This window comes from Anarhichas minor, unplaced genomic scaffold, assembly GCF_050575085.1.
Source record: "Anarhichas minor isolate MPS153535 unplaced genomic scaffold, ASM5057508v1 ptg000033l, whole genome shotgun sequence".
Classification (NCBI taxonomy): Eukaryota; Metazoa; Chordata; class Actinopteri; order Perciformes; family Anarhichadidae; genus Anarhichas; species Anarhichas minor.
Genome location: NW_027466479.1, coordinates 14,192,913 through 14,207,157, shown reverse-complemented (window position 1 = coordinate 14,207,157; position 14,245 = coordinate 14,192,913). Strand labels below are relative to the sequence as shown.

The 14,245-nt window shown below is 42.9% G+C and overlaps 2 protein-coding genes across 3 annotated transcripts in view; both read left to right on the top strand.

The window, feature by feature from the left end:
* Positions 1-730: 730 nt before the first annotated feature.
* Positions 731-10,013, top strand: rp9 (RP9 pre-mRNA splicing factor). Its single transcript, XM_076105441.1, has 6 exons — positions 731-1,038; positions 1,260-1,290; positions 1,417-1,546; positions 3,394-3,485; positions 3,920-3,981; positions 6,064-10,013. The coding sequence occupies exons 1-6, from the start codon at positions 893-895 to the stop codon at positions 6,251-6,253; spliced, it is 651 nt and encodes a 216-aa protein (XP_075961556.1). The 5' UTR covers positions 731-892; the 3' UTR covers positions 6,254-10,013.
* Positions 10,014-10,608: 595 nt separating this feature from the next.
* elmo1 (engulfment and cell motility 1 (ced-12 homolog, C. elegans)) overlaps positions 10,609-14,245 on the top strand; it is a 95,194-nt gene continuing 91,557 nt past the window's right edge. Inside the window, exons 1-2 of one of the 2 annotated variants that reach the window (XM_076105438.1) lie at positions 10,632-10,667; positions 12,625-12,723. The gene's annotated coding sequence lies outside the window, so the exon portion shown is untranslated. Of the gene's footprint in view, positions 10,668-12,624; positions 12,724-14,245 lie in introns of both variants that reach the window. The other variant, XM_076105440.1, reaches the window with a different exon arrangement.

Genomic DNA, 14,245 nt, shown 5'->3' with positions numbered 1-14,245 from the left:
AGATTTGAAATTAAAAATATATTCGTAGTCCAACAAAATAGAACAAATATATTTACATGTAACAAACGGTGCATGAATGGAGAGATGGAATAAATCCTCAGATATTTTACTTAACAATACCACAATAAAAGTTTACAAAATGTTACTTCAGTAAAAGTATTAGCACCAAAACATACTGCTGTAAAAGTTATGAAGAATGGCCTATTTCAGAATAATGTATTACTGAATAATTACTGATGCACTTTAATGTTGCAGCTGGTAAAGGTGGCTCTTATTGTCATTTTATTTAACGCCAGGTAGCTTGAGACTTTCACCAATGGATCAATAAAGTCTCATTGTTATCTATAAAATACACCATAGTCTATTTGCTAATTATATTTACTGTTATTAATCTGAATCTGAGTAAAAAAGTACAACATTTACCTCTAAAATGTAGTACAATAGAAGGATGAAGTTGCTGAAAATGTAAAAGTACCTAAAAACTGCACATTCACTGGTTGAGTAAAGTTACCGTTCACCACAGCATGGGCATGTTAAAGATGTTAAAGATAATAGAAAGGTGCAATTTAGTGCTTAGCGTAATTATATGGTTACAGGAACTAAGTATGTGCTTTGTCGTATTTTTGGAGACACTGAACCATGGACAGTCAGCAATCAATCCGGCAGCACTCCACGTGTTACCGCCTGCGTCCTGCAGGTGGCGCTGGACTTTAACTAACCAATCCGGGCCGCACAGGAAGTACTGCAGCGCGAGAGAGATGTCTGCTAGTTAGCTGCTGCCTATAGCACGTTGGCTGTTTTCTTTTCCACCTGAAATGAACCTTGCGTGCAGCATTATTATCTGTAAGTGAATGGTTTTCCGCGGCCCACGGTTTGTCAACATCAGGGCCAAATGTCGGACAAAAAGCGAAGACGAGAGAAGGAGGAGCGCCGAGACCACAAGAGACACAAGTCCTCCAAACAGGATTTAGAGAAACTCAAAACACACACGAAAAAACTCAACCAAGAAGTCCAACAGCTGAAACACGTCGAGACGTTGTGAGTAATATTACCGAGAGAGTTTCTGCTCAAACGGGTTAAAAAGTTATACCTGAATGATGCATGCAACTCTAGTTACTGCAAGTATTTTACACTCTTATTGTATACTAATTGATATTTGAGCAGTTCAACGCTAGGTTTACGTGTGTTAGCTTCTACGTTACTTCTGCAGTTACGTAAGAACCATATAATAACGTCAGTGTTATCTTTCTTTGGCGCAGCTATGAGAAACCTCCCCCGGGACTCATAAAGGTAACGTCACGTTTACTGCACGACAAAGCACGTTTTAAATAAACGGGTCGTGTCGGACTTGGACACGTACAGTTGTTATTCTTTGTTCGAAAGACAATGCTCAGAAAGTGACAGTTGCTGTTGCAGGAGCACGAGGACAAACCAGAGGACTGTATCCCCGCCGAACCAGGAAATGAAGCAGCCAGGAGCTTCCTGGCGAACGCGCCCACCAGGGGGCTGTGGATGCCTCTGGGGAAGGAGGTGAAGGTGATGCAGTGTGAGTACACAGCTGCACGATGAGAGAGAGAGAGAGATACATGTGGCTGTTCACTGTCACATCTGCAGTTTATACAATACAGTTTAATTCATCTAAAGCCTCTTTCTCACTGGACAAAAGAAACCCCAGTAACACACATTAACATCTGGCGTTTGCAGTCAGTGGGAAAGGTCACAATCGGCATTCCTTCCTGGGACAAACAAATCCGCAGTCGTCTTGGATGTTTCTTGGCTCCGTTCAGCAGTGGTGGAAACACGACACCCGGGTGGACATGCCGGTTTTCGCCCCGTTTCCTGCGCTATGTTATGTTGAAGTTAATAATATATAATCCGTAAAAAATCAACAGGAATTTTGAGGTTTATTATCATTTATTCATGTACAAAACATACAATTAACATGCTCTCCTCTAAGCCACCAGACTCCAGTCAGACCACAGTAATGTTATGTGGCTGAGCGTCGTAAAGCGCACTTCATTCAAACAAAAAAGAACTTATTCCACTGTTCCAAAAACCACCAAACTCTGGTTTGAGAGTTTGACAGAGAGACTGAATAAGTTACAGATAGTTCAGGTACTGTCGCTACGAGTACATCTCCAGCTGTGTGGATAGGTGACAAACGTAACGTAACAATTAGCACCACGCCTGTTGTTTGCCCGTGTTGCTAGAGATTAATAATGGTGTTGGTGGAGATTACCTTCTGTCTTTGTGGTCAGACAAAGACTGTCCATTCATTCCTCCGTCCCACTCATTTTCATGCTGCATGAACAGCCAGGGACTGAGGGAGTCACACACACACACACACACAGGCCCTGTACACAAGTTGGCATTTGTTCTACAGAAGCCGAGCATCGCTCGCTCTGCTCAATCCTTTGAGTGTTTGAACACATCATCCTGTTTTAAGGAACGTAGAAACGTCACAGGGAATGATATGGACATGAAAACACAAGTAGAGGATAAACGGAGACGTTGTACTCTCACAGTAGCTTAAGTTATTCATGGCACCTACACTGTCGATAAAAGTGTTTAAAAAGCGTGTCATTTTGACACATTAATTCTTCACTTCTGATGTGATGATCTATGATTTGTTCGACGGGGTCTGTCTTTTATAACGAGGCAAACATTTAGTAACAGATTATTATATGAGCGGGATTGTGTGAGGACGTGAATCAAAGTTGATTGCTTTTTGAATTACACCAAAAAGAAATTACCCTAAATTTATGTTTTTTTTTTCCCCATTCATCTTTATGCTCCTGTGAAGGAGGGCAGTTAAGAAATAAACTACAATTAATAAAATCTTAACTCAAGGTTCACTTACTTGCTTTCAACGACAAATCAGAGCCTTCGTCAGTGAACAGAGTTTTCCTCGATTGTTATTGAGTTGGTTCAGTTGTCAGCAAGTAGAGCCCTTAAATCATAAAACATTTATGTGTGTTGATATATATATATTAATGTGTGTGTTTGTGTGGTTCTATGTGACAACTGAACTTAGCCCTCAACAACTGAACGTACTCTGTTTGCAGAGGACGGCTGTGAGATGTGGTTAAAAGCTCACGAAAGAGCTTGCGAGTAATGTTTGAATTAAAGATGCTAAATTTGAAATTCAGAGTGTTAACAAAGCAGCAAACGGCTATTTACTGTATAAATATATATATATAAAGAGAGAGGATTAGTGTCCACCTGAGCAGAGAATGAAGTCTCCCTCTCTGTTGTCAGCAACTTTTTAAAGATTATTTTGTAAAACCACTGTTCCCAAGGTCAGCAATGTACTTCCATGCCCATATTTAATCTATTTTATAGCAATGATGTCGCATCAACTACACGGCTTTATATTGGTTTCCTTTGCCGCAGGTTGGAGATGTAAGCGCTACGGCCACAGGACAGGAGACAAGGAGTGTCCGTTCTTCATCAAAGGCAACCAGAAACTGGAGCAGTTCAGAGTGGTGAGTTCGTTAACGGCTCAGAACAAATGAGCCCGAAGCTATTCAGTGAAGGTATCGCAGAATGTAGGCCGGGCTGTGACAGAGACTGGACTGAGGGTAACGGTAGATCTGAAGCTTGTTTAGTTTACACTGAGGAACATGTGGGGAGCAGACGTCTTCACACAGCCTCTTCCAATGTGCCCGTAATGGAGCAATAACACACAGCCTCTGCAATCATTACCATAAATGCAACTGTGTCATATTGTCATACCTCGTACTGTCGTGGGGAGGTTTTTAGAAAACTGCTGACGTAACACTAGAATCAGTGGTTGGAATGTGTCGATGGTATGATTTCCTGGATCTAATGTGAATAGTAGCAACTGTTCATTGAACTATGTATGATTTTTACCGTTTCTTCATAGTAGGTAATGACAGATTTTATTTTGTTCTTTTAGGCTCATGAAGACCCGATGTACGACATCATTCGGGAAAACAAAAGGAATGAAAAAGAAACCAGGTACATACTCTTATTTTGTATTAATCACGCGTGTTGTTCGAGTCCTTTGCTGTAACTTCCCCGAATAAGATTTTTAAAAGTGAAATAGATTGGAAGGACAGACGAGACAGTTTAGAGGCTGCTGTCAGACAGGTCTCCCACAGTGGAGTGGGACAGCCTCAGATGACCTGGAATCTCTCTCATGGTGGCTGCTCCTCTGTGCCCGTTTCTAGCAAATAGTGTTTGACGCCAGGGTGTTTGAATTTGAGGTTTGTCTACTACGAAGGGTCACTGTCGGTGTGTGTGTGTGTGTGTGTGTGTGTGTGTGTGTGTGTGTGTGTGTGTGTGTGTGTGTGTGTGTGTGTGTGTGTGTGTGTGTGTGTGTGTGTGTGTGTGTGTGTGTGTGTGTAAATGCAGAGCAGCAGCACATGGAGGCTTGTGTGTATTTTTTTTGCATGCATTACAGAAAGGTTATTCAAAGGCCAGCGGCACTTTGAAGTCTGAGTTGTGTGTCTGTGCCATATTAACTTTGGCATCATCTTTGAGAGGGAAGCAAAGCAGTCTGATGCCTGCTTTCTACCCGTGCTGCTGTGAGCCGGTCAAGGCATACTATTACTGTGGTACTACGGGGGATTGCATGTCGCATCTCTTTTATTTATTTAAAATCCTTTGTTAGGCGATCTTTGCTTTATTTGATATGCATGATTGAAAAGTCCCAATTATGTTAGGCCGGACACAATGCCATGGATGGAAAATAAATGATGTAAGACTTGGATGAGGAGGCGGAGCTCCTGTTCCTAGAATTAATAAGGTGGCTGTTGTTATTGTTTGAATTTGAGGTACTTGTCCTGAAAAACCCATCTCCGGTCTCTGATCCAATCTGGTCCAATCAAACTAATGCGGCGTCTGAGGTTGTCCTGTTTTTCAGCTCTGCGGCTCTCCGAGAGCTCCAGAAACCACCTCTGTGGAAGCTCGATGCAAAGCTTTTACACAGCTTACTTTCCAGTTGCATATTGTGCCTCAAGTTGTCCTTGAGAACATTTAATGATGACATTGTAGAAATGAAGGTCGAGGTTCTGAAGATATTCCCACTTTCACTTGGTTATTTCATGATGCGCGTTCTCAAAATGAAGTATTTTGCATAGCCCATTTATTCTTCTCTGTTATCATTTGTATTCCACAGATTGTTATACACACTGTTTGTGGGAACAGTCTCAAGTGTTTGAGAGTTGGTTATTGCAGCTTTAGTATGAAGATGTGTTGCTGTGCATCATGACAAAGGTCAGTGACTGAAACACTGAGCCTCTGATCATCTCAGTGCGGACAGTTTGCAGGAATTCTCTTTCCAAAGTGCATTTGAGGGAAACCAAAGTATTTGAAGCCGGGGGAAGAGACCTTTGTATAATTTAGCTTTAGGTCCACTTTGAGGATGAGCGGTACATTTGAAGGAGTAGCATGACATCCCGAGTGCTCTGATGATCACGCTGCTCCGTAATGAGGCCTGATGGACACTTCACAAGAGCACGTCAACCTTTTCCTCACACAAACACTCTCTGGACGTCTTGTACATTTTGTGATACCATCGCTCTCTGTGTGCCGGCACACTTCTCTGAGCTAATTAAAGGTAATTGTACTCCACTGGCCTCTAATACTCCACATCTCTTCTTCTTTCCTTTTTATTTCACAGAGCAGTGTGGTTCTTCCTCACCCGTTCTGTGATGTGTTGCTTTTAATCTTCCTTCTTGAACCGTATTTAGCTGTGGACAAGTAGATATTCAAGTAAGCACCTTGTTATCTGATCTATTTTAGTTCTCTGAGGACGGGATGACCCCATTATCCAGGTGTGTCCCAGTGTGCTCTGAGAATCCTCCACACACCTGCAGTTTTAACGGGTAATTGGGCGCTGTTGAGGAAATTACTGGCAATATGTAACACGAGTAGGCAGTTGGCGAACAGTCCGGAAATGCCGGGACTAGGACAAAGGCCGTGTCCTGCTCAAGGACACTTCAGATGCTCGCCAAAACGGGGCATCCGAGTGTGCATCGGTTGCGTTTTCCCTGTACTCGACGCTAATCCCACCTCCTCTCCTCTTCCTGTTTCTAGGATCCAACAGCTGCAGCAGATGCTTCAGGACACCACTTCCTCCAGTTCAGACAGCTCCTCTTCCTCGTCCGACCACCATCGCAGCAAGAAAAGGAAAAAGGGGAAGGACAAAAAGAAGAAAGACAAGAAGAGAAAAGGCAAACGAAAGCACAAGTCCTCCAAAACCTCTGACTGCTCGGATTCAGATTGAGTGTAACATGCACTACGTGTACATGTGTGCTACTTGCTGTAAACACAGGAAGAGACTGAATGAAGTAGCAGCAGCGGTAGATTACACGCAGTAGTGAAGTGTGTTCTCAGTGCACTCTGAAGACCTTGTTTAAGCCTTTTCTCTGCTGGTTGAAACTGTAAGTCCACTGCACGTGACGCTTAATTCTCTCCAGGGTGACGACTTGCATTTGCATCCTCTCTGTTGGATCGTACAACAACACAGAGCCATATGGCACCACTGCTTTAAGTAAGTTTGTGCATATGTGTGTGTCAAAAAGCATTAGCCGCATGCGTAATGAATCTTAAGTGATATGAGATAAGCCCGCTGGTGTAAGAGATAATGTTCTTTTGCGGGGTCCAATGAGATCGCATGTCAGCAAATACAGCGTGTTATTAAGAGATTGTATTTTCCAACCATATTTTTGTATCCTCGCCATCTCGCTGGCATTAAATACTTTGATTGTAGAGTGTGTTAAATGCAGAGAGGTGGAAAAATGAGGCCGAATCAGTACAGTGATAGTTTGTCTTCCACACAAGCCTGAACGTTTGAATGCTTGTGACTGTACACAAATATCTGGAATGATTTGAGGTTGGAATATGCTTATTTGCTCTAAAAAAAAAAAAAAAAAAAAGGGCACAGAGATGTGAAAGAATGTATGTGAATGTGCTCCCTTATTCTGAGAATAAAGATGGCTCTCTTGCTCCAATGTTTACCCCGCTGAAGGCTGCAAAAACAAAGATGTCAACAATGTTGGCTTTGACTTAATGTCTACGAGACGTTCTCATATTGATGACAACTTAATCTTTTGAGGACGATGCAGTGAAACTCCAGGCGTAGAGGACGGATCATTAAAAAGTGCACAGCACGGCAACGCTGTGACCTTCCCTGGAGGCGAAGAAGCCATTTTTCTTTTGATCTCGTCCTGCTATCAATCTGAGGACACTTCAGACTGCTTCTCAAGAGTCTTCTCACAGGTTTGTAACCTCGACAGCTCAGAACGTTCCCCACTTTCTGTCCTGAGCTACCGGCAGCAGCTCAAGGTGCACTTACCCGTTAGGCCACATTTTGAGGGAAGTCTGGTGCATCTCTCCATCATGAGCGGGACTCCCTGTGGAAACGAACTCGAAACATTTTCCCTTTTTCTAATGACCCTGACAGAGAGACAATTACAGCAGACCTACAGGGAACAAGCAGACTAGATTTCCATTTAGATTTGTGTCTTACGCTTTTCTGAGTAGCTCAAATGCTGCAGGGAGTGTGTGTGTGTTTGTGAGGAGTGATGGACGATACAGCCATGCGAGCGCTTTACCCGATGATTGAGAGCTCGGTCTCTCTCTCTTTCATCTTCTCTCCGTCCATCCCCTTTTTTTTCTGGCGCTTTGACCAGCAACCTGAGATAAATCAGCCTCATCGAAGCGGCCTGTTCCAGCGTTGACTTCTCTCTTTCCGAGTACAACAATGAATCTCTCAGATGAGATTCGGTCACTGGCTGCTCAGAGGGAGGTTGCGCCACGTGGAGAGAATTTGGTCAGCGGAGAGTCTTTATTGAAGCACTCTGTCTTCTTGGACACGGGACAGGTCAGATTGAGTGCCAGGCCCAGGCTCGTTGAGACGATTGTGTAAGAGGCTCAGCATATTTTGCAGAAAATTAAGTCTTTTGAGACTCGAGCGCTGCGCTTAACGCATGAATAACAATCCTTGGGAAAGCTGCAGTAACAAGGTTTCTCTCTTTCTTTCTTTTTGGTAATGTGATATCATCCTCACACGGGCAGGAGGTTGTGAAGCAAGGAGAGCTCGAATCCAAGTGAGTTACACAAGCAGGTAAAAGTCCATTCATGAGGGGAGAAGAGTTTACCGTGTGAGACGCAACAGGAAACAAGAGTGACACTGCATTTTACTGGGTGCAGAGGTAGAGTGTGCTGCATCGTGAGTCTGCACTTTACGGGATGCACCATGCAGCAGCAGGCCTACTTCACATATGAACTGACCGTATGGGCGCAGGCTCAGAACCACCCCAGTGCCTCTTTGCAGCCTCAGATAAAATGGTCACATCCTCTTTAAGCCCTCTGATGTATCGCTCTGAAGCTGAAGTCAGAAAAACTCAATGATGATCTTGTTTTGTTTGTTTGCTGATGTTCCCTATACTGAATATTGTATTTAGACATAATTTAAACTGTTTGGATGTTGAAAACCTTCAATCTAATGCGTCTCTCAAGGGTTAAACAACAGAATCATTTCAAACTATTGACTTAAGTCTGTTTACTTTCAAAGTGTCCTTCCTAAAATCTATTAAAATAGCCGGTTTGCCTTCTGTTATTTTTGTACCAGGCCTACTGGCCTTCACAGCCCATGTACGCAGTCAAATTAACAATTTTAGTGGAGGACACAGGCTGGCGTTTAAATAGGCAGAGGTTTGCATCCTGTGTATTTCACAGAGAGACGAACAAACCTGAGAAAAAGAAAGATTTCTGCCCAGATTAATTATCAGGAGGGGCTGCAGGACTGTCTGCTCTACACTGTTCACTCCCTCTTTTACTCATAAGCACACTGGCTTTATATCAGAAACAGTATGTAATCACTGACACAATTAAAGGGAAGTGGCCTCATGTGGCTCAGTGACATGTAGTCCTATATCCTGCCTCGTACAATGAAATCCAATGAAACTAGAACATAATGCTGTGCAGGCCCAATGTTGAGCTAAATCAAAAGGGTTCCAGACATAATGTACCATTAGAAGGTCATAATCACACCCTCCACTTCTCTGTGTATGTGTGTGGAGACCAGAGAGCGCTCAATAACCATGAATTATTGAAGTCTTTGTTCCTGTTTGCCTTTGCCTCCTGGCTGCAATATTGGAGGCGGTCGCATCTTTGTGAGAGAGAATACGTGGCGTCCTCGTTGTTTGTTTATTCAGATACAATGTATTGTACATCTGCTTTATTCTAAAGTCTTTTGTGGAGAAGTTGTATAGGCACGGCTGCTATCCACCAGGGGAGCTCAGTTAATTTAATACACATATACCCTTCTTATATACAGCCTGTGATATTACCTTATTCTCAAAAACCCATCAACAAAAAGCTAACTTTAAAAAAACGTAGCTACACGTGTTCTCTATGTAAATTGTTAACATTGCAATCCAGAACATGTATTTTGGTAAGTCAAAAATGTTGCTATTTTTACAATTTAGCTTGTATGTTCGCTCAGTTAACACATGTTTAACAGTTCTTGAAACCTTAATGTTAATCTGCTATAATACTATAGTAACTAGTGCTTAAATGTTTGGTTTAAAAAAAATGCTCTTTAGATTTTTGGTAGCAATTGAGGTCCAAACAGTGCTTTCCACTAATGCTGACTGCATAACTGAGGTGTGGTTGTGGTCTGGCTCTTTCTCACAGTGATGATCGAACACTTGGCAACAAGTTTATTAACTTGTTTAAGATATATATATATATATATATATATATATATACACACTTGAATTAATACAAAATGTCAAATTGTAACTTCCCAAATGTCATTTGTGAACACTGTCGTTTTATATATTGTCTTATAATTCTTTTAAAACCCTGTTTATGTGTATTTCTAATTTAGCCATATTTAGTAGATTTTGTGTGAATTCTATTTGATGTTTTATGTTTTTTGAACGGCCCCATGCAAACATGTGACATCCTTCCCCTGCCTAAGAAAACACAATAGTTGATTTTTTAACCTGACGAAGTCAATACAAAGTCAAAACACACTTGTGTCTTCATTATCAAACAGCATGTGTCCAAATAAAGACAATCATAACAACTTTATTTATACAGCAACTTTAAAAAAAAACAGGGTTACAAATTGCTTTACAAATAATTCAAAATAACAATAAACACTGTGTGTGCCTGTTGAACTGCAGGGTGACATCACTCACACCATTTTGAATTACAACTTAACTTAAAAAGTAACACAACTTCATATATTACTCAGTTCATGGACATCAGACCTATTAAACGCACTTATCATCCTTACATTGAAATATCAAAGTCCCACACATATTGTGATTCAGTTCACAGTGAAGTTGTCCGACTTCAGAGCTGCTAAAACAAAAATGATCATAATTGACTTCTTTATTTCTAACGGATGAAACGTCGCCATTCGCTCGTTAACCGGTGACTCAGCGAGAGAACGAGAGGGAGCAGCTGGGCTTCGTGCATCCTCTCTGTCTGTCAGCCAGCAGACGGCAGAAGAAGAAAAGAGGAAGTGGAAACATCAGCACTATCTCTCTCTGTACGGGAGAGCAGAGCGGAGAGGGAGGGAGAAAACACCACTGGTAGGTGACACACACACACACACACACACACGCACACAAACTCCGGACATCAGCGCTTTAGTGGAAGAAGTGTCCTCGCGTCGTCAGGTTTGTCAGCCCGCTTTCTTCTCTTGCACACATTGTTGGTGTTCGTGTAGCTTCACTTCCCTCGCGCGTTGCGCTAAAATGTTGAAGGATTCACGGTGTTTGGGGGGGGTTCGCTGCGCGAGCGTTTCTGTGTCAGTTATACATGGCAGCGAGACAATACTGTGTTTCATCTCGCCTGTCCCCCCCCCCCTCACGCCTTGTCTTTACTTTTGTCAAGTGGCCTTAGCGGCTTTGGGCGCTGCTCTTCTTCTTCTTCTTCTTCTTATTATTGACATATGTCTGATTTCAAGCATCGCAGCAGAGACACATTGAACTGCAGTGCAACACTTAAACTGCCGGTAGGTTGGTTCACCGTGCTCTGCTTTTACTTCTGGTTTGTTAAACAAGTGCGCGTTAAAGCTGCGAGTTGTGTTGTGTTTGCGGCAGATATATATATATATATATATATATATATATATATATATATATATATATATATATATATATATATATATATATATATATATATATATATATATATATATATATATATATATATATATATATATATATATATATATATATATATATATATATATATATATATACTGTGCAGACGCCGAGGCTGCCGCTGCTCCCCCGGCTTGTTTGTTAAGTGCATGCTGTTCGCTTGATGCAAAAGGAAAAAGTGCGTTTTACAGCTGACTGTTTCACCCCCACTGCTAATGAAAGAGCTGCTTTAAGGGAGTGCGGTGTGTAACTCCTGCCCAGCTTGCATGGCCACCGTGGGCCTCTGATCAGACGGCAGTGTTTGAGCTCTGTGCTCTCCTCCATCAAACACTAAGCAACGATATCAAGATGCGTTCTAGTCTGGCAACAGTTCAGCCACTTATCGAGGTCTGGTGCTCAGCATGTCTTCTCTCTTTACAAAGCTGTACATCGGGGCTTCCCTGAAAAGGTTTCATGTGACCCCCTAATTCCTGTGCGTCAGATCAGTGTCAACCAAAGTTTTGTAGCTTGGGGGGGGGGGGGGGTTGTGGAGAAGCTCAACTAATTTGTAAAAGAAAATCATTTGATTTGAAAGAAAACGATCCACATTCTTGTGTTTTTGGAGGAAAATTAACACGTAAATGGGATTACAAATTGACGTAATGCTGAATTGTAGTAAACGTATTGCAACAATAACCTGACACCTGTGACACACCCAGTTTCCTACACAACAAATGGTTGAAAAGATTCTGCCGCTCCACGTGATTGCAGTAGCAGTGTAAACTTGACCAAACCTACTGGGGGAAGAAAAAAAAAAAGAGACCCCAGGCTAAACATCAATACTTTCAGGATTCCTGTGTCGGGTATGGATTCACGTGTGCAGCCACTGATCCACCACAGCCGCTGTGTTTTCTCTGTAGTCAAATGCTCTTCAACAATTTCATGAAGCCAGCCACCCAAACATTTCTAGGGAATCACGGCTGTTGACGACAAATGTGTGTGACAAACTGGGATATCGGGCTGTATATTGACTTGAAACTGCAACTCTTCTTCTTTATGCCTTTTTTTTTTTTTAAAGGGCCCCTGGCTGTCTGTAGACCCCACGTTGAGAACCGTTGCTCCCTATTTCCTCTGTGATCACTGTCGTCTTCTCTCGGCCCCTCTGGCCCCTCCGGGTCGGCTGCTGATGGAGCGAGAGCCCACTTACACACCCAGTTAGACGTCCCCGTAGTGATGGAGCCGCACGCGTCCCCCATCGCTCGTGTCAACTCGACAATAAACGCATGCAAAGTCAGCCCAGAAGCACAGGCACATGTGCAGCCATGTCTCTGACACGAACACATACGGGCAGCTCTCATATTGTCTAGTTCTTCCTTGTTGTCCACGAGGAGAGAGTTATTTTATGTGCGTTTCTATATTCTGCGTCTTGGCCTACATTTGCACCCTGCCTATGTAACTGTGGTTGACGGTGGTGTTTTTTTTTTTTTAGATCCAGGTCTGGCGCAGCTCCAGCAGACGAGGAAGGCAATTTTCAACTCGTACTTTGCCGCAAACCGCTTACTGAAGCGCACTCTCCCATTTAAAGCGGGTATGTGAAGCTTCGTGTGTGCACGGCGTTGGTCGGTAGCTGTCCGCTTTAGAATTGAAGCGTGCCAGAGTTGTTATATTTCAGTTTTAACAGCCACCAGAGGGACCTACATGTCAAAAGGAATGCGCACACATGCAAAAAAAAAAAAAAAAAAGTTTTATTAGCCACAGCAAACCTCCATTTCTTGTTAGCTGGCTCTCCCAAGTAACTATTTCTTCATCCCTACAGGGTCTCAAAGATCGTAGAATGAAAGGCAGCATTGCAACACGGCAGCAAATTAAAAGTGAGAAGGTGAAATACGGCCGCCTCGAGTCGCACCGTTAGTCAAAAGCCAAATGAACTGGTGAACTTGAGCGATTTTGTGCTTTTTGTTTTGAAATAGTGAAACAAAATCCAGGAAATCGGATTAGAGGTCAGAGGCGGAGATGGCAGCTTGGAGCACTTTTTTTTGGGAGAGGATGGGTGCCCGCCCGCCCCTCGCTTATTGAGTTGCATCATATACAAGATCCTGATTGTGTCACTTTGACACTGCCTACTGTTTGGCATCCTCTCACCACCTCCCCAACCGTGCCAATTTCTGCCTCCTCTTGCCTGTCAGAGCTCCCTCCCTCCCTCCCTCCCTCCCCTTGCAGCCTGTTATCTTTCTCTCATTAGCTTACTCTCTTACACTTGCTTTCTAACACATTCTGTCTGACTGTCTCTCTCATTTGTAGCATCTCTCTTTGCACTTCTCACTGGCTCCCTCTCGCACTGCAGCACACTCTCCCATCTCCTTCCTCACTCTCCGCTCTTGCTCCCTGAGGGAGATGGAGGTATGTAAATTGTTTTCTCCTCCATGCATGCTCGGCCTGCTATCTGTCCATCTTAATGAACTCATTTCCCCCTTATTTTCCTAAAAGATGGGGATTGCAGCATTTAAAGTAACGCCAACAAAAAAGAAATCGGGGCCCAAAGTTCCCCGTCGTCTCTCTGTCTTTATTTTTGCGCTAACAGGAAAAAAACAACCCAGACTTGTCATTTGAAGTGCTGGCATTCTCGCTCGCAGTACAAACTGGTGCGCCTGTCCTTCGGCAGCTTGAGGTTAGATTAATTTGCTGTTTCAAATGAGACGAATGTTGCCTTGCATAATTGCTCCCTGTGGTACGGAGTTAATTAAAACAGCAGGTAGACACTGAAGGTGAGATGGGAAGGTGCCAGACAGCCAGACAAACATAGGTGGGTGAGAGCGATCTCACAGGTACTCCTGCCATGTTCTGCTCTTTAGCTTACTGATTGTTGCCTTGGGCTGAATTCAAAGCCAGGAGACTCTTCACTTGTTTAAAAATAAATAAATAAAATGCTATAAATAAGAGAAACCGATGGGAAAAGTTGTTGCTTTATGACAAACTGTGATCTTGGTAGCAGCTGGGAATACGCTCATGAATGTATTTCAACCTTCTACCCCGTGCTTCTATAAATGCATACGTTTGTCCAAGCGTGAATATGAATCGGTTTAAGTGGAGCGCATCCGCAGGCGTGTTTT

Coding starts and splice junctions, on each gene's coding strand:
- rp9 (XM_076105441.1), top strand. CDS start 893: ATGTCGGACAAAAAGCGAAGACGAGAGAAGGAGGAGCGCCGAGACCAC. Junction 1,547..3,393: donor GGAGGTGAAGGTGATGCAGT/GTGAGTACACAG, acceptor CCTTTGCCGCAG/GTTGGAGATGTAAGCGCTAC. Junction 3,486..3,919: donor AACTGGAGCAGTTCAGAGTG/GTGAGTTCGTTA, acceptor TTGTTCTTTTAG/GCTCATGAAGACCCGATGTA.